Source organism: Eschrichtius robustus, chromosome 13, assembly GCF_028021215.1.
Source record: "Eschrichtius robustus isolate mEscRob2 chromosome 13, mEscRob2.pri, whole genome shotgun sequence".
In the NCBI taxonomy this organism is placed as follows: Eukaryota; Metazoa; Chordata; class Mammalia; order Artiodactyla; family Eschrichtiidae; genus Eschrichtius; species Eschrichtius robustus.
This window is the reverse complement of record NC_090836.1, coordinates 99,391,663-99,415,325: the sequence shown is the minus strand read 5'-3', so window position 1 is coordinate 99,415,325 and position 23,663 is coordinate 99,391,663. Positions and strand designations below refer to the sequence as shown.

General features: G+C 56.2%; 2 protein-coding genes across 4 annotated transcripts; one reads left to right on the top strand and one right to left on the bottom strand.

Annotated features, from left to right (window-relative positions):
- Nucleotides 1-1,471: 1,471 nt before the first annotated feature.
- On the top strand, nt 1,472-18,457 carry PMM1 (phosphomannomutase 1). 2 transcript variants are annotated; one of them, XM_068559843.1, is made up of 8 exons: nt 1,472-1,635; nt 3,746-3,863; nt 4,992-5,068; nt 5,200-5,291; nt 5,487-5,586; nt 7,731-7,806; nt 8,623-8,738; nt 18,227-18,457. In XM_068559843.1, exons 1-8 carry the CDS (start codon nt 1,549-1,551, stop codon nt 18,326-18,328), a joined length of 768 nt encoding a protein of 255 aa, XP_068415944.1. In that variant the 5' UTR covers nt 1,472-1,548; the 3' UTR covers nt 18,329-18,457. The 2 variants fall into 2 exon arrangements, with proteins under 2 accessions (XP_068415944.1, XP_068415943.1); XM_068559842.1 differs by lacking the exon at nt 18,227-18,457 and adding an exon at nt 9,122-9,656 and having other exon boundaries at nt 1,476-1,635.
- On the bottom strand, nt 9,890-23,280 carry CSDC2 (cold shock domain containing C2). 2 transcript variants are annotated; one of them, XM_068559845.1, is made up of 4 exons: nt 22,955-23,280; nt 13,670-13,968; nt 12,501-12,623; nt 9,890-11,912 (listed from the first exon to the last, which is right to left on the bottom strand). In XM_068559845.1, the coding sequence occupies exons 2-4, from the start codon at nt 13,843-13,845 to the stop codon at nt 11,750-11,752; spliced, it is 462 nt and encodes a 153-aa protein (XP_068415946.1). In that variant the 5' UTR covers nt 13,846-13,968; nt 22,955-23,280; the 3' UTR covers nt 9,890-11,749. The 2 variants fall into 2 exon arrangements, with proteins under 2 accessions (XP_068415946.1, XP_068415947.1); XM_068559846.1 differs by lacking the exon at nt 22,955-23,280 and having other exon boundaries at nt 13,670-14,039.
- Nucleotides 23,281-23,663: the final 383 nt, after the last annotated feature.

The following is a 23,663-nucleotide window of genomic DNA, read 5'->3' as shown; positions in this document are numbered from 1 at the left end:
TGCTCCACAACAAGAGAAGCCACCGCAATGAGAAGCCCGCGCACTGCAATGAAGAGTAGCCCCTGCTTGCCACAACTAGAGAAAGCCCGCGCGCAGCAACGAAGACCCAACGCAGACGAATTAATTTTTTTAAAAGTAGTTGAATTGCTGCCTCAAAGGGTCTGCACATTTTTAAGGCTGTTGACATGAAATAGCCGTTTAATTAGTAACAGAATCAATCACATCTATACAAATTCTTCTTTGGAGAGGGCCTGCTTTGTGGGCTTTTTTATATTTATTATTTCTTTTCATGTGTAAAGCAACCCTACAAAGTAGGTGGTGTTCTTCCCATTTTACAGATGGGGACACAAAGCCTCAGAGAGGTGAAGTGCCTTGTCCAAAGTCACATGGTTGGTGAAGCTGGGAAGACACCTAGAACTGACTCCAAAGTCAACGTGATGGTTAAACAGTTGTGAATAGAGAGGTGTCCAGGAAAGCTTCTTTTTTTTATGAATTTGTTTATTTATTTATTTTTGCCTGCGTTGGGTCTTCCTTGCTGTGCGCGGGCTTTCTCCAGTTGGGGCGAGAGGGGGCTACTCTTCCTTGCAGTGCGCGGGCTTCTCATTGCGGTGGCTTCTCTTCTTGCAGAGCACGGGCTCTAGGCGCATGGGCTTCAGTAGTTGTGGCGCAAGGGCTCAGTATTTGTGGCGCACCGGCTTAGCTGCTCCGCAGCTTGTGGGATCTTCCTGGACCAGGGCTCTAACCCATATCCTCTGCATTGGCAGGTGGATTCTTTTTTTTTTTTGGCAAGAGTATTCTTAATCACTGCACCGCCAGGGAAGTCCCAGGAAGGTTTCTTAAAGGAAGTAAACCGTTAGCTGCGCTTTGTGTGGTGGACAGAATGACAGCGGGAGGAGTAAGGGTCGGGGCAGGCCGTTTGGCAAAGTCCAGAGCCTTAAGAAAAGGCCATCAGGAGATTTTTTTTTTTTTTTTTTTTAGGAGATTTCTTAAAGCTCAAGATTTGTAGGTCAAAGGCATTAGCAGGGAGGCGGTGAGTCCTAGAGCGATTGATGGCCGCTGAGACAGCTGTGGACGCTGAGTCCCGCCCTCCCCCCAGGGACTCGGCACTGCGAGCTCGAGACCCCGCCCCAGTCCAACCACTTCTCGGTCAGCAGCAATCGGACTCATCCCGCCAAGGGCCAATTCTGGCCCCGCCCCTCTCTTCCGGGTTCTATCCCTCACTTCCGGTCCCAGGCCCACGCCCCGCCTCCGTCTGGTTTGGAACAATCCGACGGTACCTGCTGGGCTCTGCTCCTCCCTATGCCACGCCCCTTCTCCGTCTGGTGCATTCAGAATTATCCTCCCGAGTCAGCTCAGGCCCCGCCCCTGCCCCGTCCGTGCCACCCCCTGCCTCCGAGATCAAGCCCTGACCACGCCCCTTCTTCGTTTGGCGAGGTCGGGCTGGCCTGCTGGTCCCGCCCCTCCCAGGCCCCGCCCCGTCTAGACTCTTCCCAAAGCCGCTCCGGCGGCCGCATCCTTCGACTCAGCTGGCCGCCGGGAGTTGCAACTATGGCGGTCACCGCTGAGGGCGCCCGCAGGAAGGAGCGCGTCCTCTGCCTGTTTGACGTGGACGGCACCCTCACGCCGGCTCGCCAGGTAGGGCCCCGAAGTTCAGAAGCTCCCGTCGGGAGTGTGACGCGCACACCCGGAGGCCGAATGTGTGGCCTGCAGCGGCGTGACCCCAGGCCCCCCGGGACCATGTGTGGGATGAGGCAACACCCAGCCCCTGACACCCCCGGGCCTTCTGCTGGGAGTGATGGGAACCCGGTTCCCCACGTCAGAGCCCGCGAGCGTCCGCGCCCACGTTCTGCCCGGGAGCGAGCGGGTGGGTCGGATTCTGGAGGGAGGAAGCTGCGAGCAGGGGCCTAGTCCCCTCCCTACCCCACCAGGCCTGGCTCCGGGGCGCCCCCGCCTCCCCAGCCGTGGCTCCCACCCCATTTCAGCCCTAGGACGCACCGGTAGCGCGAAGCTGGCGTCTGAACCTAGGGTTCCATACAAGACTCAGCGCACCCAAGCGTTAGGTCCCCATCGGTGGGGGACAAGGGGGTCTCGGAGCCATCCCACCTGACCTTTGCAAGATTGGGCCTGCGTTTAGTTTCTCAAACCCCTCCCCTCCTCTCCCCCCCTTCCATCCCCATCCGCCTCCTCTCCGAGGGAAGGATGGCGGGCTTCTGTACCATTTAGGCTGTTTTGGGGCTCCTTCCACCTGGAGATTGGGGCGGTGGCTAGTCTGGTCCCATGGGGATATTGTGGTACAGGATGGGTGGGAGTGCAGTTTTCCTTCTAAAAACATCTCACTGGGTTGTTGATGCTCCAACCTCTGCTCCACACACTGTCTTTCTCCCTCTGGATCTCACTCAGGATGAACCCCCAGACCCACCCTCACCATCTGGGTGCATGGATAAGCAGGCCTCTTTCTTGCCCTCCAGTCTGGGTCCACTAGGACCTACTGAGGGATCTCCTAGAGCAGGGAGCCAGCAGGTCTAGGTTGCAGGGCAGAGGCTGATAGGAACCCAGGTCTTGGCCTCCCCTCCCCTATGTGAGGGCCCTGGGGGCACAGGAAGCAATCAGGCCACCTGGCCTTCCAGCAGCTCCCAGGGTCCTCAGGGCTGGGAGGAAGAAGACATTGGAGGGAGGGTAGCAGAGTCTAGGAACAGCCCCTACACCTCCCTCTGACCCTTAGCTCCCCTAACCTAATAGCATAAACAAGAACAGAGTGTCAATGCTGTCCGCCCACCTGGATCTGTCCTTAGCACTTTTAAAAAGTTAATTTTTAATTGTACACGTATTTACGAAGACATTCTCTTGTAAAGGATGGAAACATAACAGAGGAGGGTAAAGTCCCCTCTGACTACTCAGGATCCCAGGCCCAGCCCCATCCCCAAAGTTCTAAGGTTTTTTGTGTGCGTTTGTTTTTAGTAAGTGGCATCATACTGTGTGTGCCTTTCTGCAACTTGCTTTTGACAATTAACAGCATGTCTTGGGGCTCTCTCATGTTGGAAGCACAGCCCTGCTTTATTCTGTGTAACCACAGTATAGAATTTCAGAGCAGGTGTGTGCCATGCTCCGACTGACTAGCTTATTTGCAGTTTTTCACTGTTATAAACCATCCCAATGAACATCCATATACACCTGGGCAATTCTGTGTGACAGGGTATTTGCATTTAAAGTTTTAATAGATTTTGCCAAATTACCCTCCAAAGTGACTGCACCAATTTACACTCTCACCAGCAACATATGAGAGTGCCTGTTTCCCCTATGTCCACCCTAGATATTGTCAGCTTTGAATAGCTGAATGTTTGAAAACATGGATTATAACTCATGAGTTTACATTTCCTTGGTGGGGAATCTTTTCAAGTGATTAGTCACTAGTTAACTGTTCATTCATTTCCAAGCACTATCTCATTTAATCCTTAACAGTGACATGGTTGCTACTCCACATGGTTGTTATTATGATCCCCATTTTATAGATGGGACAACTAAGGCAAAGAAAGGCAGAGCCATTTGCTCAGGTCATCCTGGTATTGAGGGACTTGAGCCAGAGTTTGAACCCAAGTGCATCTAATTTGGAGATCTGGGTTCTAAACCTTGACCTGCCTCAGATCTGGGTGGAACATGGGCTCCCAAGATTCTGAGCACTGAGTAACGTCTAAGTGGAGGTCCCAGACGTGCGGACAGAATGCTGTGCTTCCCTGCCCCCCTGCAGAAAATCGACCCTGAGGTGGCTGCCTTCCTGCAGAAGCTGCGAAGAAGGGTGCAGATCGGTGTGGTGGGCGGCTCTGACTACTCTAAGATTGCTGAGCAGCTGGGAGAGGGAGACGAAGGTAAGAGGAGCAACCAGAGCCAGTTCCACATTCGGGGTGGGGGTGGAAGGAGGGGGGAGTTCGTGAGATCCCTGGAGCAATGTGCCTTCAAAGACCCAGTTCTGCTTCTGTGGGGCAAAGGAAGCAGAGTGAACAGCCAGGTGTTTCCTTCAGTGATTCAACAAACATTTGATGAGCACCTACTATGTGCCCGGCACTGTGCTGGGCTTTGGAGAAACAGCAGGGAACAAAGCAGACAGAATCCTGACCTTACATAGTTTATGTTCTCAGTTCTCCCTGCTGAGTCTTGATTTCCTCATCTTTAAAATGGGCCTAATCAGTAATGGCTACCATTTGTTGAAAATGACCTTGTGTTAACTTCTTTTCATTTAATCCTCACAACCGCGCTTTAAGGTGGGTATGATTACCCCATTTAACAGAGGAGGATTCTGAAGTCACCCAGGAAGTTGTGTGGACCCAGAGCCCCTTTTCTCAGCTGAGTTCCCGGTTTCAGCTCAGTTGAGGCAAATGCCTCCAGTTCCTCAAACCAGAGACTTCCTTGACTTTTCCCTTTTCCCCTCCTCCTCGTTTATTCCATCAGCAAGTCCAAAATGTCTCCCTGTGTCCATGTCTCCATCTCCATGGCCCCACCATAGTGCAGGTGGTCACCTCCCACCTGACCCTGCAGCAGCCTCCTCCTGTGCTCCAGCCACTTCTTGTGGCAGTTAGAGCCAAAAACTCCCCTTGCAGCCAGTCTTGATAGCACAGTGATGGAAGTTGTAAAACGAAAGGGAAGTCCCCATACAGAGGGGCTGTGAGAGCGCAAAGCAGAAATGACGTCCACTGCCGGGAAGTCCTGGAGGGCTTCCAGAGGAGGGAGCTGGATCTTGGAGAAGAAGTGAAGGGGGAGGGCATCCCAGGCAGAAGGAGCTGCATGAGCAAAGGCCCAGAGCGAAGCACACTGGCTTGTGTGCTTGTTCAGAAAAAACCAAGCTGCAGAAGGCGAGGAGGCTGGAAAAGCAGGTTCTGGATGGAACAAGTGTGCTTTGAATGCCAGACTAAGGGGTGTGGGTTTCATCTCTCTGCTTGGCTCTGGGTACCTGGTCTCACTCTCTTTCTTTCCCCCCTGGCCTCTACATGGCCCTGAAGTCATTGAGAAGTTTGATTATGTGTTTGCTGAGAACGGGACGGTGCAGTATAAGCATGGACGACTGCTCTCCAAGCAGGTCAGTGCCCCCCTTCCCTGGGGCCTTAGGACCCTTTTCCACAGTGGAACAGTCCCTTGGTGGCTTCTGTCCTGGGCGGCGGGGAGCAGCGCTGTGCCCACCACACTCAGAGCCCTGTGTCCCTTGCCCAGACCATCCAGAACCACCTGGGGGAGGAACTCCTGCAGGACTTGATCAACTTCTGCCTCCGCTACATGGCTCTGCTCAGACTGCCCAAGAAGCGGTGAGGTCCCACCCAGCCTGTGTCCTGCTCCTCCTGGGCCTGAGTGAGGAAAGGGGCAGGTCTCTCAGATGGGCCCTGACTTGCCTGTGGGTGGCTTCTTGTGCCCCCTGATGTCCAGGTGGGGCTGGATTTGAATTCAGGGCCCTTCTCCTTCTCTCTGGCTCTCCGCCCTCCCACCCGCCCCCTCCCCACCAGTGGAACCTTCATCGAGTTCCGGAATGGCATGCTGAACATCTCGCCCATTGGCCGGAGCTGCACCCTGGAGGAGCGAATCGAGTTCTCCGAACTGGACAAGGTGCCACCAACTGTGCAACCTTAGGCTATAGGACCTCAGTCACTCAGCCTCTCTGAGCCTTTATTTTCTCATCATTGAAAAGGATTGGGGGGTGGGGGTGGGTGTTCTGATTCAACCAGTACCCTTTTGGATACCTACCATGTGCCATGGTTGTAGGCACCTCTGCGTCTTTCCAGCACTGCTGGCTTCCCTCCCTTGGTGACCAGCACCACCGGCCACCTACTTACCTGAGCAACACCTAGGGCATCATTTCCACCTGCCCACCCCCATCAAGTCCAGAAGTAACGTCTAGGGTTTCAGCCTCCAGAGTTGGTCTCAGATCCCTTCGCCTCTGTGTGTGCCTCCACCCCCTGCCATAAAGCCCTGCCAGTCAGTTCTCCAGCAGTGCCACTGAGAAGCTTCTGAAGCACATCTATCTGCCCCCATCCACTCCCCGCTTACAGTCCTTCCATGGGTCAGCTTGCCAACGGGACAATGTCCCAGCTGCCTCCGGCGGTGTCCTGAGCCCCGAGGGGTCTGCCTGGCTCAGGGCTCCCTCTTCAGCCTTCTCCCTGTGCCTCTGTTCTTGGAACACACCAAGGTCCCTGTCGCCTTTGGATGTGCTACCCCCGCTGAACCTTGACTTGCGTTTTGCTCATCATCCCCACCATGTACCCCCTCCCTTTCAGGGATGGAGCCAGTCCACCAAGCCTTTTCACGCCGGCCCATCTCTGTCCTTCCCACTGACCTGCCCTTCTGCTCTCCCCCTGCTCTCTCTGCTCCAGCCATGTCCTCCTTGCTGATTCTAGAGATAGCAGACAGTTTCCTACTTCAGGGCTGTGCCTTCTCACCTCCTTCACATCCGCTCAGGTGTCACCTTCTCAGTGTCACCTTCCCCGAGCATTACACGACACATTGCACCCCCTTGTACCTGCTGATCTTCTCCTCTGTTTTATTTCCTCCCAAGCAGGCATCACCACCCTCTAATCCACTGTATCACCTATTTTTAAATCTTGGTTATTTTCTGTCTCCCCAGCTGAAGCTGTAAGCTCCCTAAGGGCTGGGGTTTCTGTGGCTGTTCACTGCTGGATCCACCGGGCCCAGTACATGCCTGACACAACTGCTTGAGAAATACTTTCTGAATGAATGAAATAGATGATATTATACCCATGTTATGAATGAGGAAACAGGCTCAGAGAGAGGAAGTGGCTTACCCAAGGTCACATAGGGAATTAGTTGCCGCCCAAAGATTTGAACTTGGGCCTCCGCCTGCTGCCCTCTGATGTTTCCCTGAGGCTGGGTGGGACTTGCAATGATGTCCTAGCTCATCCCCATTCCCACCCTGTGCCCCAAGGCTTCGGGTAGGCAGTGCCCGCAGGCATGGAGACTTTTCTTGTGGAGTGGTTAAGATGGACCACTGGCTGAGAACCTCCTCCCACGCACATATTGAGAGGTGGCCCTTTCTCAGGCCACCCAGGTTTCTAAACCCAGTTCCACCTCCTACTTGCCCAGTTACCTGGAAAAGTGGCTTCACTACTATGTGCCTCTGTTTTCTCATCCGTAAAGTGGGGATAATCACAGTTCCCATCTCATGAGCTGTAATGAGACAGGACACGCTGACTCTTCCCACAACCCCCAGGGTCTTCTCTTGTCTTTTGGGTCTTGTTTTGCCCTCTTCTGATACTGGAGAGGGACGTGAACCTTCTGATCTCCTGTGTACCCTTCACCAGTGCAGATCTAATATAAATGCTTTACTCTCCTTCAGCCCTACGGACTGGGCGAAGCTGACAGGGCTGAGCCCTGCCCTGAGGTGGACACTGTGACTTGGGACTCAGACTGTCCCATCCCTTCAACCTTCCTCCTCGAGCCTCTGCTCCAAGGCCTCCTTCAGGATACCCCGCCCGTACCCCACTGGCAGGATCTGGCACTGAGTTCAGTTACAGGCCTTTGGGATTCAGGCCCTGGCTCTGCCACTGAGGCTGGGTGACCTTGAACAAGGCATAGCTCCTCTCTGAGCCTCAGTTTCCTCATCTGTAAAGTGGGGGTGGGGGGAGCCATGATATCCACCTGGAAGACTCAGTGAGCTCACATGCATTGTGTGCTCAGCCCAGGGCCTGGCCCACAGCAGCCCACAGAACCTCAGTCTGCTCTCTCCCCTTCTGCAGAAGGAGAAGATCCGGGAGAAGTTTGTGGAAGCCCTGAAAACAGAGTTTGCCGGCAAAGGACTGAGGTTCTCCCGAGGTACGTCAACCCCTTGGAGGGCCTGAAAGGTCTGGTACATGAGCCCACCCCAGGGCCTCACTCCCAAGGCCAGGCTGCACCCCCCAGCATCTTTAGAAACCCCTCCCAGCCCTCCGGGCACAGCAAGGGCAAACTGAGCCAAAACAGGCAGGAACTCCAGCCCCCCGAGGCTTCCCCACCTAAACCCAGGCAACCCACACCTCCCACCCAGTTGCTCAGGTCAAAAACCAAAGCGTCTCCCACCACCACCTCCCCCTACAGTCCACCCCCTACAGTGGCCAGAGGGATCCTTATGGAAAAACAGACCCTGTCATACCCCTGCTTAGAGCCCTTCAGAGGCTCCTTCTCACTCCTCATGAAACCCAGGCCCCCTCCCTGCACCCCAGGGCCCCGCATGCCTGTGCTGCTGCCCTTTCCCAGCTTTCTGTGTCACTGGGACACTCCACGCCCTTTCCTGCCTTGGGGATTGTATCATTCCCTGGCAACTGCCACTCTGGCTCAGGTCCAGCTCAATGTCACCTTCTTGGAGAGCTCTCCCCTGACCACACCGTCTGGGGAGCTTCCCTCCCCCGCGCCCTGCCCCCTTCCTTGACTTACATGATCTGAAAGGTGGTCTGGTCACTTACCACCCATTTCTCCCACCTGGGTCGTAACTCCCGTGAGGATCCTGATTCTGTCCATGCCCTGTGCCTGGTGCTCAGTAGGCACCCTGGGGTTGTTGAATGAATGAATGAATGAACGAAGGGCCTTGCCCAAGGTCGCCATGAGCCGCCCCTCTGCTAGCCTCGTCTGCCACCCTCACTCCCATCCCCACAGGAGGCATGATCAGTTTTGACGTCTTCCCTGAGGGCTGGGACAAGCGCTACTGCCTGGACAGCCTGGACCAGGACTGCTTCGACACCATCCACTTCTTTGGGAACGAGACCAGCCCCGTAAGTGTGGCTCAGGCTCAGCCCAGGTCCCCCACACCCCAAGTCACCTCCAGATCGAGGCCAGGACACGGGGTGACAGAACAGACCTCCTGGGAAACTCCCAGAGAACAGCCGGTGCTCACCAGCCCCATTACACAGATTGGAAGGCTGGGGCCCAGAGCTGGCTGGACACTTGCCCCCTGTCACACAGCAAGTCAGGGCAGATCTGATGAAGGAGGTGGGCCTCCTGGCGGTTCTGAGGCAGCAGGAGGAGGGGCAGCTGTGTAGGAGCCGGTGTGGGGAGGGGACCCCATGCCGGAGTGGGTGTTGGGCCCCAAACCTGGGCACCTCCTCCAGGCACCACGTGCGTACATATGCCTTCACTGCCCTTCCTCTGTGTGCAGGGTGGGAACGACTTTGAGATCTACACAGACCCCCGGACTGTTGGCCACAGTGTGGTGTCCCCGCAGGACACGGTGCAGCGATGCCGTGAGATCTTTTTCCCAGAGACAGCCCATGAGGTGTGACCAGGGCCCACACCTGCCCCTTGGGACTTCCAGAGAGCTCTGCCCGGGCCTAAGAGAGCCCCTGGCCCTGGTGTTGGGGGGGCGCCAGGGCCCCTCCTCTGGCCCAGGACACCTGCCTCACGTTACCTGCTGAAGGCCCACCTCAGTGGGCCCAGGGTCTGTTCGGACAGCCACCCCCAGCTGGTCAGCTCTTGGCGGGCCTGGCTCCCGTCCTCCACCCCGATGGCCCTGGCTGCAGCTGCTGCTCGTACTTCTGGACAGAACAGGTTTCTGTCTGCGCGGGAAGCGTGTGCGAGTGTTGGTACGAGACAGAGCCCGCGCTGCTTCCCTGCCCTAGATGGGGCGCAGAGCAGTGGGGAAGGTGCATACTTGTGAGAACTTGATCTCACGTATACTAAACTTCGTGGAACAAGGTGTGGAGTCTGAATGGCTGTTTGGCCCCAGTCACAGACGCTGTTACAGCCCCGCCTTTGCAGATGAGGAAACAGGCACAGATGGCAGGGACTTGCCCCAGGCCACACAGGGAATCTGATGCAGTCGAGGAGGGTGGGCCATTGAAGCCCCAAACAAGGGCTGTTTGGGGTGTCCTCCCCCAGCCCCTTCCCCTGGGACCCAGACAGACAGGCAGCTATGGGCCAGGTTGAGTCACAGTTGAGGGTTTATTGCCAGTGTGAGGAAGGATGGGGGAGTCCAGGTGGCTGGGGGTCTCAGGAGGTCTGACTGGACACTGTGGGGCGGCCCCAGGGCTGACGTTACCACAGCCTGCTTCCTGGTTGGTGCCTAAAGCGGGGGGCTACTCCCGGTGTGTGTGAGGCGAGGGTGTCTTGGGGGCTCCCAAGAGTTAACCTAACGCCAAGGAAGCCAGGGAGCCTTGTTCCTCAGGGGAAAGGCCTCAGGCCTTGCTAGAGTAGCCCCAGCTCAACGTGGGGGTCAGGCTGGGCCATTCTGAGTTTTAGGGGGCTGGCCACCGCATCTTAGCAGCTCTGGTCTTCCAGCCTCTGTGCTGGCGACAGGGGTGAGATACACATACCTCAGCTGGTGTCTCCCCTGGGGCCTTGGGGCACCTACAGGGCTGAGGATCCTCCTAGACAGTCACTGACCCCCACATCCTTGGCATCTGTTTTACTCAGACTGGGTTTCATAAGGATCACTCCCTGGCAGGTCCTCCCTTGAACCCCATTTCTTCCCCCATCAGGTGATGTGCTCTCTGGAGGGGAGTGTGGTGGGAAGTGGGGGTGGGATGGAGGTAGAGCCCCTCCTTCCTGACCTCCCAGGCCAGGCCAACCTCTTGCCCAGGAGTGAATGCACACAAACACATCCTGGCCCAAAAGGAAGAGGGATACCACACATCTTAAGGGATGGACAAGACAGGGACCACACCTTAGCCACTGGCCTGTTGGTGGCCAGTGGGAGCCACTATCTCATGGCTTTGGGAGAAGAGGGTCCAGCAAGGGGGGCTGCAGGGCTGGTGGTCTCCCAGGCTGAGAGCTATTCTTGTGGCTGGCGCGCCTGAGGGGATGTGTGTTCGTCCATCGCTGGGTCCTCAGCGGCCATGATGGCTGGGCACGGGCAGAGCATCAGTGGGGTTTGTGAGTCAGGGCAAAGGGGATGGCTCCATCCAAGCCGGGGGAGCCGTGCCCCCACCCCTCTGCAGACCTTTGCCTCCCCAGCGGGGAGGGGAGGCAGCAAGGCTCAGCGAGGCCCAGGGAAGTGGACACAGCCTCAGTTTGGGGTTCCCAGAGCCACTGCCAGGCTGAGGAGGAGGGGCTGGCCAGCAAAACAGGAGCCCCCAAAACTGCCTTCTGCCCCCAGGCCCCTCTTTCCTGCCTCAAGTGTGCTGAGAGAGAGCAGGAAGGAGGGAAGGCTGGGCCTTGGCCATGGGGGGTGCGAGGGGGTGGCCTTTCTGCCCCCAGGTTTCACCCTCTTCCCCGGCAAGAGGCCTGGAGGCTCCCCCAAAGCACTCAGTGGCCTGGCTTCTGAGGGGAGGGATCCAGGTCACAGTGGGAGACCCCAGCCCCGGGGGAGGGTGTGTGTGTGTGTGAGTAGCACAAGCAGAGTCTGGCCCCCGGGGCCAGGCCTGGAGCAGAGGCAAGGGGAGCCAGCTGGTACGGGGGACAGGGCCCACTGCTGCCCTGACTCCCAGCCCAGGCCTGACGCAGGCCCTCAGAGGCTCAGTGGACACGCAGATGGGTGTTAAGAGGGCAAGAGGGTCCTGTGCGTATGTGGCAGGGAGGGGAGGAAGGAGAGAGAGTGAAAAGCAGGGAAGGCAGGTCTGGTGGCCTCCCACCCGGTCCAACTCACACAACAGTCACGGGGTGGATGGAGGCACGCACTCACGTCCACAAGCACTCACGTCCACAAGCACAGACAGACAGACCAGTGCACACCGAGGCCCCCCGGGGGACTGGCTTAGCCAGTGCCGTGGGGCGTGGAGCTGGCTGCTGCCCATCTACCCTGTGTGGCTCCCCCCCGCCCCGCCTGGCGGCTAGCACGGGGCCAGCCAGCCTAGGAGCCCACGACCTGGCCGGACCACGTCTCGTGGGGAATGTGTGGAGCCAGCTGGGTGAGCACCACCTCCACGGCTTGGAACTTCTGGTTCTTGGGCGGGATAGGGCACATCTTGTAGGTCACCTCGTCGCCTTCCACTGGCACGTACTCCCCCTCGATGCTGGTGGGGGGGAGGGGGTGTCAGCCCAGGAGCAGGCCCCCTCCCTGGATGCCCCCTGTGGTCTGGCCTGAGGGCAGCCTAGCCCTGGGCCTAGTTAGGCCAGGGAGTCTGAGCCAGCCTCCCTTCTCAGAGCCTCGGTTCTCTAATCTGTAAAATGGGAATCATAAACAGCCCCTCGCCACGCTACAAAGTGAGATGCAAAAGGGCTCAGGGAGGTTCCCAAGGCTTAGGGCTCAATGACTCCACAGGTCACGCCTGGCATTAGGGCTGGGGGCCAGGCCTAGACCACCTCCCACCTCCTAGCTTCCCTCCAGGCTGAAAGACCCAGCCCTCTCAGCCCCTGTGATGCGGGAACAGGATCCCAGGACTCAGGCAGTGGTTCCCAGGGCTTCTGGGGTCTGAGTGCCCCCTCTCCATCTGGCCCCAGCCCTCCTCCACCCATGCCCCTGGAGGCCCTATGAGAGGAGAAAGGTGCCAGGAACACAGACTTCAGCCAGTGAGGGGAGAGGCCTAGGGAGCATTCTGGAGGCACTGCTAGGAAACTGCAGCAGGGTCCCAGCCAACAACGGGGAACGGGGAGGGACTCACTCAGACACATGCACGAAGATGTCCTCTGACCCGTTCTCCGGGGTGATGAAGCCGTGGCCCTGTGAGCGTGAGAACTGCTTACAGACGCCCTTGAACACGGGGCCAGCCGAGGCACGAGCTGTCCTGAAGATATGGTAGGGGTATTGGAACTGTGGGCTGGGGACCCCCTCCCTGGACCCCCACAGCTCTCCCGGGCCCCGTCTGCGGGGCCTGCCTCAGCGCTGTGGAGAACCCTCCCCAGGCCAGAAACCACCCATAGAGACTAGTTCAGTCCTCTCATCATCCCATTGGACAATAAGGAGACTGAGGCCCAGAGAGGGGAACTGGCTCTCTCAGGGTGCACAGCAAGTGGGTCTCCTGACTCCCAGCCAGTGCCCCTCTCTCTGTACAAGACCCTCCCCTCCTGAGGTTACATGGATTCCTGTTGTAAGATTTCGAAGTGAAGAATGTACAGCCTAGGCTTGAATAACTCCCAGAACGAGGAGCTCACTACCTCCTGAAGCAGCAGTATCCATCCTGTTCACTTATTTGTCATTCATCCATTCATTCATCATTTATTAAGCATCTGCTCTGTTCCTGGTCTTGGGTTGGACATGGGACAATCAGCACTTGCCATCAAAAACCCCTCCTTTGACCAAACCATGTCAGCCTCCCTATGGCTCCCACAAAACCCTTCCCCAATTTGACTCCACCCCGTGACCTACCCCGAAGACCCGGGACTGGTCTCTGTCCAGCCTGCCCGCCTCTCTCCAAAGGTCCACCCCATGCCTCTGCTTTTGCCCAGGCTGTTTCATCCACCGGGAGCACCCAGCTTCCTTCTTCACCTGATACATCTTCCAAACCCAGCTAGGACATCTTCCCTGATGCCCAACATTGGGTCCTCACGCCCAACCCGACCAGGTGTAGTGAATGGTGGACAAATTCCCTCTGGATTGTAAGCACCTTGCAGGCTGAGACTTTGCCTTATTCATCACTGGATCCCCTGGTCGGGAGCTCAATACAGCTTTGTGGAATGAATGAATGCTAGCAGTTACTGGAAGGTCCTTACACAGCTGCCCTGTCCTCGGGTGAGGACAACGGGATGGAGGAGGATGGGAGCTGGGCAGCCCCGACTGGAGCGCTGTCCTGGGGAAGGACCACCAGAGCCTGGGCGAGGGGCAGGTACTCACGCTGAATACGTCCTGGTCCGTTTGGTGGGCAGAGGACTGGGCAGGTCCCGAGATGAGACACAGCCTCGCTCCCAGACCCTGCTGCCCTCCCGGTGGAACGGGAAGGTGGGCCAGACAGGGGACTTGGGGGAGTGGAGCGGGGGCACAACCGGGGGTGGTGTGGGCTCCGAAGTCATGGCGGAGCCAGGGGGAGAGCCTGGTGGGCTCCCAGGAGCAGGGGCCGGTGAAGGGCTTGGGCGTCCTTGCGGGCAGGGCCCGGCCTGGCCCTGCTCGGCGGCCTCACCAGCCACAGGCTCCGTCTGGAAGGGGGAGAAAGAGGTACAGGTGAGTGTGGTCCAGGGTGTGCAGCTTCTGGACACAAGTCTGGAGGGCTGGGCCTGCCTGCTACTCCTGACAGAGTGAGTTCAGGCCACTCACAGCACCTGCCTGACTCAATATCCTCCCCAGAAAGACAAAATGGTCATAGAACCTTGCTGTGGGCTGAATTGTGTTCCCCTAAAATTCACATGTTGAAATCCTAACCCCTCCAATGTGATAGGGAGATGGAGATGGGGCATTTGGGAGGTAACTAGGTTTAGATGAGGTCAGGAGGGTGGGGCCCCATGATGGGATTAGTGTCCTTAGAAGAACAGACATCCCCCCACCCAGAGCTTGCCTCCTTTCTCCCTGCCTTGTGAGGACACAGCCAGAAGGGGGTGGTCTACAAGTTAGGACGAGAGCTCTCCCCAGACAGAGCCAGACCATGCTGGCACACTGATCTCGGACTTTTAGTCTCCAGAGCTGTAAGAAGTAAATGTCTTGTTTAAGCCCCCAGTCTGGGGTATTTTGTTAATGGTGATCCAAGCTGACCGAGACTTATCAAAAATCCTTCCAGCTTGAAGTTCAATTCTTTAACTTGGGGCCCTAAGAGGTGGGATGGGTAAAGTGGCCATTGATCCGGGACACAGTGTGGCACAACTGCTAGCAGTTTCAAATCCACAGACCTGGATCTGAATCTCAGCTTTGTCACCTGTAACTTGGTGACCTCAAGCAAGCCACTCAACAGTTCCAACATGGCAGGTGGGAATGTGGGCGAATGTGGACCCAAAAGGTCTGGGTTTGAATCCTGGCTCCTCTACCTACCAGCTGTGCAGCCTTGGTCAACACTCATAACTTTGACTTGGTTTCCTGCTCTGTAAAATGGGGATAATGTTGGTTCTTATTTCGCAGAGAGGTTGCTGTGAGGATTAAATGACTTTCTACATGCTTAGAACAGGACCAGGGCATGGTGAGCTCTTAGGAATGTTGGAGATTTTTCCTGAGCCCCAGGTTCCCCCTCTCTAAAATGAGGTTGAGAATGCTTACCATGCAAGGCTGCTGAGGTTTTTGTTTTTTGGTCACACCACACAGCTTGTGGGATCTTAGTTCCCGGACCAGGGATTGAACCCAGGTCCATGGTAGTGAAAAGCCGTGTCCTAATCACTGGACCACCAGGGAATTCCCCTGGTTGCTGAAGATTCAATGATTTAGTGTGTGTGACGGCATCTGGCATCTTGTAGGTACCCAATAAATTGCTATTATCAGTGCTAATCAATAGAAATTCCCCAGTCAACAGCTCAGTGCCTGGATGACCTTAAAAAAATTCATCCTATATTTTTCTCTGTAGAGGAAGAGAATGTAGTTCCCCCACCCATGCACTCACCCCCCCTCCCCCTCCCCAGGGGTTGGAAAGTCTTGAGCTCCAAGAGACGCTAGCTGTCGATTGAGCCTGGGGCAGGCGGCCTGCCACGGTGGGGCCAGGCAGGACGCCTGGACCAGGAGAGCTCCAGCTCCGCTGCGTGTTAGCCGTGGACTTGGGTAGCACTTCCACTGGCCTCAGCTTCCTCATCTGTATAATGGAGCTGATAAGCCCTGCCTCACAGGCTAAGGTGAGGCTTGGCTAAGGGGGGGGGGGGATACAAAGAAGTGCCCATTGTCCATGGTCATATAAGAGTGAGGGTGACGAGTTCTCCACCTCCTCACCCCCATTCCTTCACTCCCCCCCCCACTTCACCCAAAGGCCTTGGGGCCAGAGGTGAATCCCTGAACTAAGTCTCTTTCTGGCCTCCATCTCCACCCTGCCCCGCCCCCCAGGGAAGAGTTTAGGACTCCAGAACCCTGCATGGACTAGAAGAGCCGAGGGGTCACCCCATTCAACCCCCCCTCATTGGAGCAGGTCTCCTGGCCACTGTTCAAGGTCACATAGCAAGTGGGACTTTTCTGGGTCAAGGTGACGAGCTGGCTCTGCCATCCCTGGGGGTGGAGATGCAGCCTCCCTCCTCCCCAGCAAGCCCCCCACATATCCCCTCCAGCCAGGAGAACTGCCGGGGGTGGGGTGAGAATGGCCCCTCACAGCCCCTCATGCTGACGTGCAGTTTTTCTCTCTGAGCCCACTTGAGGAGGCAGAGATGGGCCAGGTTTAGCATTTTTATCCCTATTTTATTTTATTTATTTATTTATATATTTATTGGCTGTGCCGCCCCATGGCTTGTGGGATCTTAGTTCCCCAACCAGGGATCGAACCCGGGCCCTCGGCAGTGAAAGCATGGAGTCCTAACCACTGGACTGCCAGGGAATTCCCATGTCCCCATTTTAGAAAGAAGAAAACTGAAGCAGTCACAGAAAAGCTTGCACATGAATGTCCATGGCAGCATTATTCATAAAAGCCTCAAAGTGGAAACCACCCAAGGGTCCAACAACAGATAAATGGATAAACAAAATGTGGTTAACCATAAAGTAGAGTATCATTCAGCCATAAGAAGAAATGAAGTACCGATACATGTTACATTACAGCTGAGCCTTGAAACCGTGAACCTTGAAATCATGATGCTAAGTGGAAGAAGCCAGTCACGAAAGACCATGTATTTCGTGATTCCATGCGTGTGAAACGTCCAGAATAGGCAGACCCATAGAGACAGGAAGTAGATTAGTGGTTCCAGGTTTTGGGGAGGGGGAAGGAGAATGAGTAGTGACTGCTAATGGGTACAGGGTTTCTTTTGGGGGTGATGAAAATGTCCTAAAATTGACTACAGTGATGTTGCACAACTCTGTAAATATACTAAAAGCCGTTGACTTGTCCATCTTAAGCGGATGAATTATATGGTGTGGGAATGATATCCAATAAAGCTGTTACCAAAAAGGAAGACAGGCAACAAAGCTACCCAAGATGACACAGCCAGGAAAGCAGGAGATGACAGGCCCTGCGTAACAGCCCTGGGTGCCTGCTTCCCTAACTGGGTGAGGGTGGCCGGTGGCAGGGAGAGAAGCTCGGCCTCCCTTTCTCCAGGAAGCAGGGCGGTGTGGCCTGCCCACTGCACAGTTTTCCCAGGCCTGGTATTGTGCTTGGCGGTGACAGCCTGTGCTGGGAGGTCATGGCGGGTGGAGGGGAGGGAAGGAGGTGGGGGAGGGGCAGAGGCAGCCCACGGTGGTTACCAGGGAGATGCAGCTGAGCTGGGCCCTGCTCTGGCCAGCCAGGCCTCCAGACCCAAGACTGAGTGAGCGTGGCTCCCAGGTCTCATGCAAAGCGGGCAGTGGGGAAGGGGAAAGAGGCACTGATTTTCCAGGGTTAGGGTTGAGGGCAGCCCCCCTCCTTCCCTTCCCCCAAATGGGCCAGGCAGCAGAGGGGGAGGAGAAGGGGATGGAATAACAGCAGCAACAGACATTCATCCCCTCTAGCTCCCAGCCCACAACCCCACCTACCCAGAGGGGCTCCCAGGGAGAAGGCGGGGAGTTGACCTTCGGGCAGGAGTTGGGGCTGGAGGGGCAGACGAAGTAGCCCCCACAAGTGCCAAGAGCGCTGCTCTGCGATCTCCCCTCTCTCCTTCCTCTTCTGGAAAATGGGGATTACAAGAATCCCTCCTCCGAGAGCTTCAGTGAGGATGACATGGGATGGAATGGGGGAAGCGCTGGGTGGGTGCTGGGTGAGAGGTTGCTCCTTCCGGACAGAGTGGCTAAGTTGGGCATGGAGGGGAGAGGGAGTGGGCGGAAGGAGAGACCCGCCAGCCAAAGCCACCCTTTATGCCCATCTTCCCTGTTTCCCCAAGGACTCACCCACACACTAGGTCCCTGCGCTGCCCCTCATAGCTTCTCCTTTCATTTAGTTCCTGCAATAGTCCTTTAAGGCTGGTGCTATTATGACCCCATTTTGCAGATGAGGAAACTGAGGCTCAGAGAGGCTGTCACTCACTCAAGGCCACACAGCAATTAATGTCTGAGCCAGGACTTGAACCAGGGGAATCTGACTCTGGAACCTTGGAGTGGGAAGTCAAGAGTCCTGGGTTCAGCCCCTGCATTGCTACTGACTTGCTGTGTGACCTTGGACAGAGTCTTACGCTCTCTGGTCCCTGCCAGAGCCCTGGACTTGAAGGAACTGCACAGTGCAGGGCAGCCTGGGAGACTAGGGAGAACGGAACAAGGGGGTGCAGAGCAAGCCTCCAGTTCAAACCCTTTCTCCAGAATATTGCCACAGAAGGGGGCAAGTGAAGACAGGGCTTTTATTGTCTGAATGCTATACACAGTGTTTACAAAAAGTCTTTACAGGACTTCCCTGGTGGCGCAGTGGTTAAGAATCAGCCTGCCAATGCAGGGGACACGGGTTTGAGCCCTGGTCCAGGAAGATCCCACATGCTGCGGAGCAGCTAAGCCTGTGGACTACAACTACTGAGACTGCATGCTGCAACTACTGAGCCCGTGCGCCTAGAGCCTGTGCTCTGCAACAAGAGAAGCCACTGCAATGAGAAGCCCGCACACAGCAACGAAGACCCAACAGATCCAAAAATAAATAAATAAAATAATTTTTTTTTAAAAAGTCTTTACAGAAATTATTTTCCATTTTTAAATTTCCCAGTTGCCCTCAAAGGTTGAAATTACAATTGTTTCCATTTTACATACGAGGAAGCTGAAGATCAGAGAGGTTAAGTGACTTGCCCAAAGTCACACAGCAGGTAAGTGACAGAGGCCAGATTTGTCTGAAAGCAAATGGTGCTTTCCTGCGAGGATAAATTCTGTTCCTGGTTCAGCCAAGACAAGGCTGAAGTTTTCCCAAAAGAACTTTCCCTGAGAAAGGGGAAATAAACTCCGAAAGCAGAGAAATAGATGTGTCTGTAGAACATGTGTTTCAACTCAAACAGAGCTAAATCCTAGCTCCCGAGGAATTCGGTGTGCCCATCTGGGGGCATCTCTGGCCTGGAATAATGCCTTTCAGAACTAGCAGTTGGAGGGCAAGAGGACAGCTCAGGACACAGAGGGCCCAGGATTGAATCCTGGCTCTACAGTGTTCTAGCTGAGTGACCCTCCTTCTCTGAGCCTCAGTTTCCCCATCTGTCCAATAGGGCAAATCGTAGCACCCTGTCCAGGTTATGAGGGGAGCTGAGGAGCTGTGTCAGTGGTCCACCTGTGAGTGTTTTGGTTCTGACCCTGCCAGCCAAGATCCTCTTCATTTCCCTGCAAGAAGATCAAACCCCAGCAGTTCCACAGACAAAAGGGCCAGGGGAGCTGAAAACAAAACATCAGGGCTGTTCAGAGATAACCCTAGGCAAGGTAGTGATACAGCTTCACGGGGCTGTGAATGGTGACTCAGCCCTGACAGCAGGTGGCCATCAACCTGGTGTTGGGGCTCCTCCAATTATCAGCTCCCCCACAAAGAACGGGGCAGGAGATGGCCCTCAGAGTCCTCTGTTGACCAAGCGAATCCCTCTCCTTCTGGGCAGATCAGGGAAAGCAAGCTGGCTCAGCCACCCAGGGCTGTGTGACCTGGGGCAAGCACCTGCCCTTCTCTGGGCCTCAATTTTCTCCTCAGCTACATGAATCATCATTGGTCCAGATGACTCATGAGGGTCACTCCAACTCTCCTCTGAGGTTGTCAGAAGCACACACGTCACTGAATATGATTGCCAGGCTCTGGGACAACAAACAGGAGAGGAGCCAGCCCTGCCCTTAGAGGGCCCCAGTCCACTGGGGGTAGCAGATACACAAGTAGAACATAGGGTGGTTAGTACTGATACGACAAGATCACAGCCACGGGGACTTCCCTGGTGGCGCAGTGGTTAAGAATCCGCCTGCCAATGCAGGGGACATGGATTTGATCCCTGGTCCGGGAAGATCCCACATGCCGCGGAGCAACTGAGCCCGTGCTCCACAACTAAGCCCGTGCTCCACAACTACTGAGTCTATGCTCTGGAGCCCACGAGCCACAGCTACTGAGCCCGCGTGCTGCAACTACTGAAGCCCGCGCGCCTAGAGCCTGTGCTCCGCAACAAGAGAAGCCACCGCAATGAGAAGCCTGTGCGCTGCAACAAAGAGTAGCCCCTGCTAGCCTCAACTAGAGAAAGCCCACGCACAACCATGAAGACCCAACACAGCCAAAAATAAATAAATAATAAATTTATAAATTTATTTAAAAAAAAAAAACAAAACAAATTTCAAGTAGTGAGTTTAAAAAAGAAAAAGATCACAGCCACCATCGATTGATTATTAACCGTGTGCCAAGTGGTATGCCAAACCCTTTGCCCTGTTTCCTCATTTGTTCCTCACAACAAACCTACATGATAATTCCTGTTATTAACCCTGTTCTTCAGAGGAGTAAACTGAGGCCCAGAGAGGTGAAGAGTCTTGCTGGGGTCACGCAGCCTGTGGGCCAGCACTTCCGCACCCTGGAGATGTTTTGGGGGGCGGCGCAGAAAGGCCTCGGGTGGGAGGTGGGGAGGGAGGAGCAGCAGGTCCCTGAAAGCTCCTGCCTCCCCTGGAGAAGGAAGAGCAGGGCTTGGGGTTCTATTTCTGGCTTTGTGCTGACTCAGACCATGACCTTGGGTGAGTCACTTGTCAACTACAGCAAGCTTAAAAGCAACTCCCTCAATAAAAAGATCCCAGCCCAAGGCCCCATTGTGGAGGAACAGAGAGGGGGAGGAATGGGTATGGTGGCTTAGAAAGGGGAAGGACAGGGAACACAGGGTGATGGTGGAAGGGCTTTCTGAACTTTGAGGTCTTGTCTGTGATGGGCCAGAGGAGGGTGAGGAAACAGCCTCAGAACCACCAGAGGGAAGCTGGCACTTCCCCGGCCCCTCCCCCTCTCCCAGCCTCCCAGACACTCCTTAAAATACATCAGTGCCAAAGCTGCTCTAGCAGCTGGAGGTGACCTAATTAAACCTGGTTCTTTCCCTCTCCCACAGCGTGTTTGCGTGTGTGTGTGTGTGTGTGTGTGTGTATTGAGGGGGGGGGCCGCTGCCCCGGCCAATACTTGAGCTTAATTGAGACCCTTTAACTCTCCTCCTTGTCATGTCCCCAAGCTGCCCTGGGGGGCTGCTATGATTAAGCCCTTTGGGCTTCCTGGGCATTAGTGGGGGTAGGGATGCCAGGATGGGCACCACGAGATCCATGCTCACATCCCAGCTCCGCCGGGCTGTGTGACCCGGGGCAAGTTGCTTTCCCATCCTGAGTCCCCCTAGGAAGAGGTATGGACTGGTCAAAGTCACATTTAGACTGGCCGAGCTTGCATTCAAATCAATATAACCCCAAAGCCCATGAGCTTTCCAGCGTGCCGTGCCACTCATCCTGGTGACCATCATTTCACTGGCTTTGGGGCAGGGGAAGAGCTCCCCACTCCCATTGCTTTTTGCCTCCCATCTTAATGCTCTGCATGGACAAAGGTCTGAATTGCCCCAAGCCCTCTTCCCACCAGGCTCTGGGTCGTGGTTTTGCTGGTTGTTACCAGTGGATGTGACCAGCTCAGCTAAGCCCTGAGCTCCCTCTGCTGGTGCCACTCTAGACCAGCCTGCAGGTGTCCCCTCCCCACCAGCCAGCTGTGTGGGACCCCCCAGTCCCCCCTAGGGAGGCCCCCTCCATGGCCAGTGGACTTCTGTGAACATTGCCCATCCATCTCTCTCCAGGCCTGGGAGAAACCTCTGTGGCCAAGATTGTCCCCTGACCTCTCCCAGGCCCCTGTGGGCCGGTTCCTGCTTACACCTGTCTTTGTTTTTTTTTTTGGAGGAGGGTCAGACAGAGCCAGAGGGGCGGGGCAGATACGGGGAAATAGATGTTTTTGGAAAAGACTGAAAAGAAATGGTGGGGGGAGGTGGGGTAGGAGGCTGGGAGGAGGAAATATCCAGAATTTGGAGGACCCAGAGGCCTCCGGGATGGAGTCAGTTTTGGGGAACTGGCTCCCCATCCCCCAGGGGGCTGGAGACAGCCCCTTCCCAGGGAGAGGTCTCCACTGGAGCACATCCAGGCGGGCACAATGCCAGGCTCTCAGAGAGGTTGCCCACCCTCCACCCGGGCACACTTCCTCTTCCCCTCCCCCAGCCCCAGCGGATGCAGCAGTTCACACTCTGTATTTATTATTGTTCTCGCTCCGCGTCTCCCTCCCCTCTGCCTGGGAAGAGTCTGCAGGCTGGCAGATTGGCAGGAACCTGCTGTCTCCCTTCTGGGTGCCAGCATCACCCCTTATCTCCGCCTGGACTCCTTGTGCCAGGGTCAAGCCACTGAGGGACTTGGCACTAACCAAGGCTGCCTGAGTCCCTGAATCCCACGGCAGGGGACCCAGCAGCCCCTGGCTTATCACCCCTGCCCTCCAGGGGCTGCGTCCTGGCAAGGGTGGAGGTTAGAGCCAGACCAGTGGGCAAGGGAGAGGAGTGGCCTTAGGAGAGGCAAGAGTTCCTGGTGGGGTTGGCTCTGAGGCAAAGGGGAAGATAATAACATGGAGCCACCTCTCCAAGCCAATTAACACAATTATCCCCCATCACATCGGGGAAGAAATAGAGTCAGGATGAGACAGCTGCTCCAGGTCCAACTGTCTGCCTGCCCCAGACGGTCCCTCCCGACCCCCAGCCCCAGATTCCAAGGGGAAAGACCTGTTTTGCTCCCTGCTGCACTCTCTTTTCAGTGTCTGGTAGGAGCACAATGATTTCTCCAGTCATTTCTCTCCCCCTGGTTCCCAGACAGGAGGCTGCGGCTTGGCAGGTGTCTGCTGCTCTCTGCTTCTTGAGCCAGACACAAGTCCCAGACACACACACACACACACACACCCTCTCACAGGGAGCCACACAGCCTCAGCTTCCCCTGGGGGCCAGGGAGAGGGAGGGCAGGCGGCGGGATGGCCCGGTGGGCTCATGTGCTCAGCCGCCTGCCCCTCTTCTGTAAACTGAACGGGGCTGAACCAGCCCCAGGGGAGGTGCCCACCTTCCCAGAGCCCCCAAGTCGCGCCTCCCTCCTTCGCCCCTGCCAGAGCCAGCTTCCAGTGTGCCCTCGGTGTGCCCGCACAGTCTAGCCCCTTACCTCTCCCTGGCAGCTGAGGTCCTGGCACTGCCTCCTGCAGCCGGCTTCAGACTCAGCCTCTCTCGCGCGCTTGGAGCTGATGAGCAGGGGATGGGTCTGAAAGATGTGCTGTGTGTGTGTGTGTGTGTGTGTGTGTGTGTGAGAGAGAGCATGCGGCACCTTGGGCCCCTCACTCACTCACACACGCCTTCCTCCTGACGTCAGGAAGAGCAGGAGGGAGGGACCGGGATGGGAATTTGTACTCCCTGCTTAAAGGGACACAGGGCCCCGTCTCCTCTGGCCCCGGCGCCACCTCCTGAGTCAGACGCAGGCAGTGCGAGAGAGTTAGCTGCGTCTCTCAGGGCCCTAAAGCTTCTTTTTCTGGAAAGTGGCTTTTATTGCCAGGCCAGGGTATAATTTGCCCTGCCAGGTGGGAGCCATTGCTGAGGAATGCAGAGGAGGAAGAGCCGGGGACAGCCTGCATTCCTGGCAGTGAGGGAGCAAGTGGGGTGGTGAGTGAGTGTGCGTGTGGGGTGGGGGGGGCGCGGGGTGGGGGGTGAGTCTGGGAGAATGGAGGCCACAGCAGGGTCCCAGGGACTCTCAGACCTCCCTCTCCCCTCTGTACCCTCTCGCGTCTCCTGCCCTCCACTGGTCTGTCCCTCACTTGGCTCTGAGATCCTCGTGAGTGAACCCACGTGGGTAGGTCGCAGGAACCCATCTCTTCCTCCAT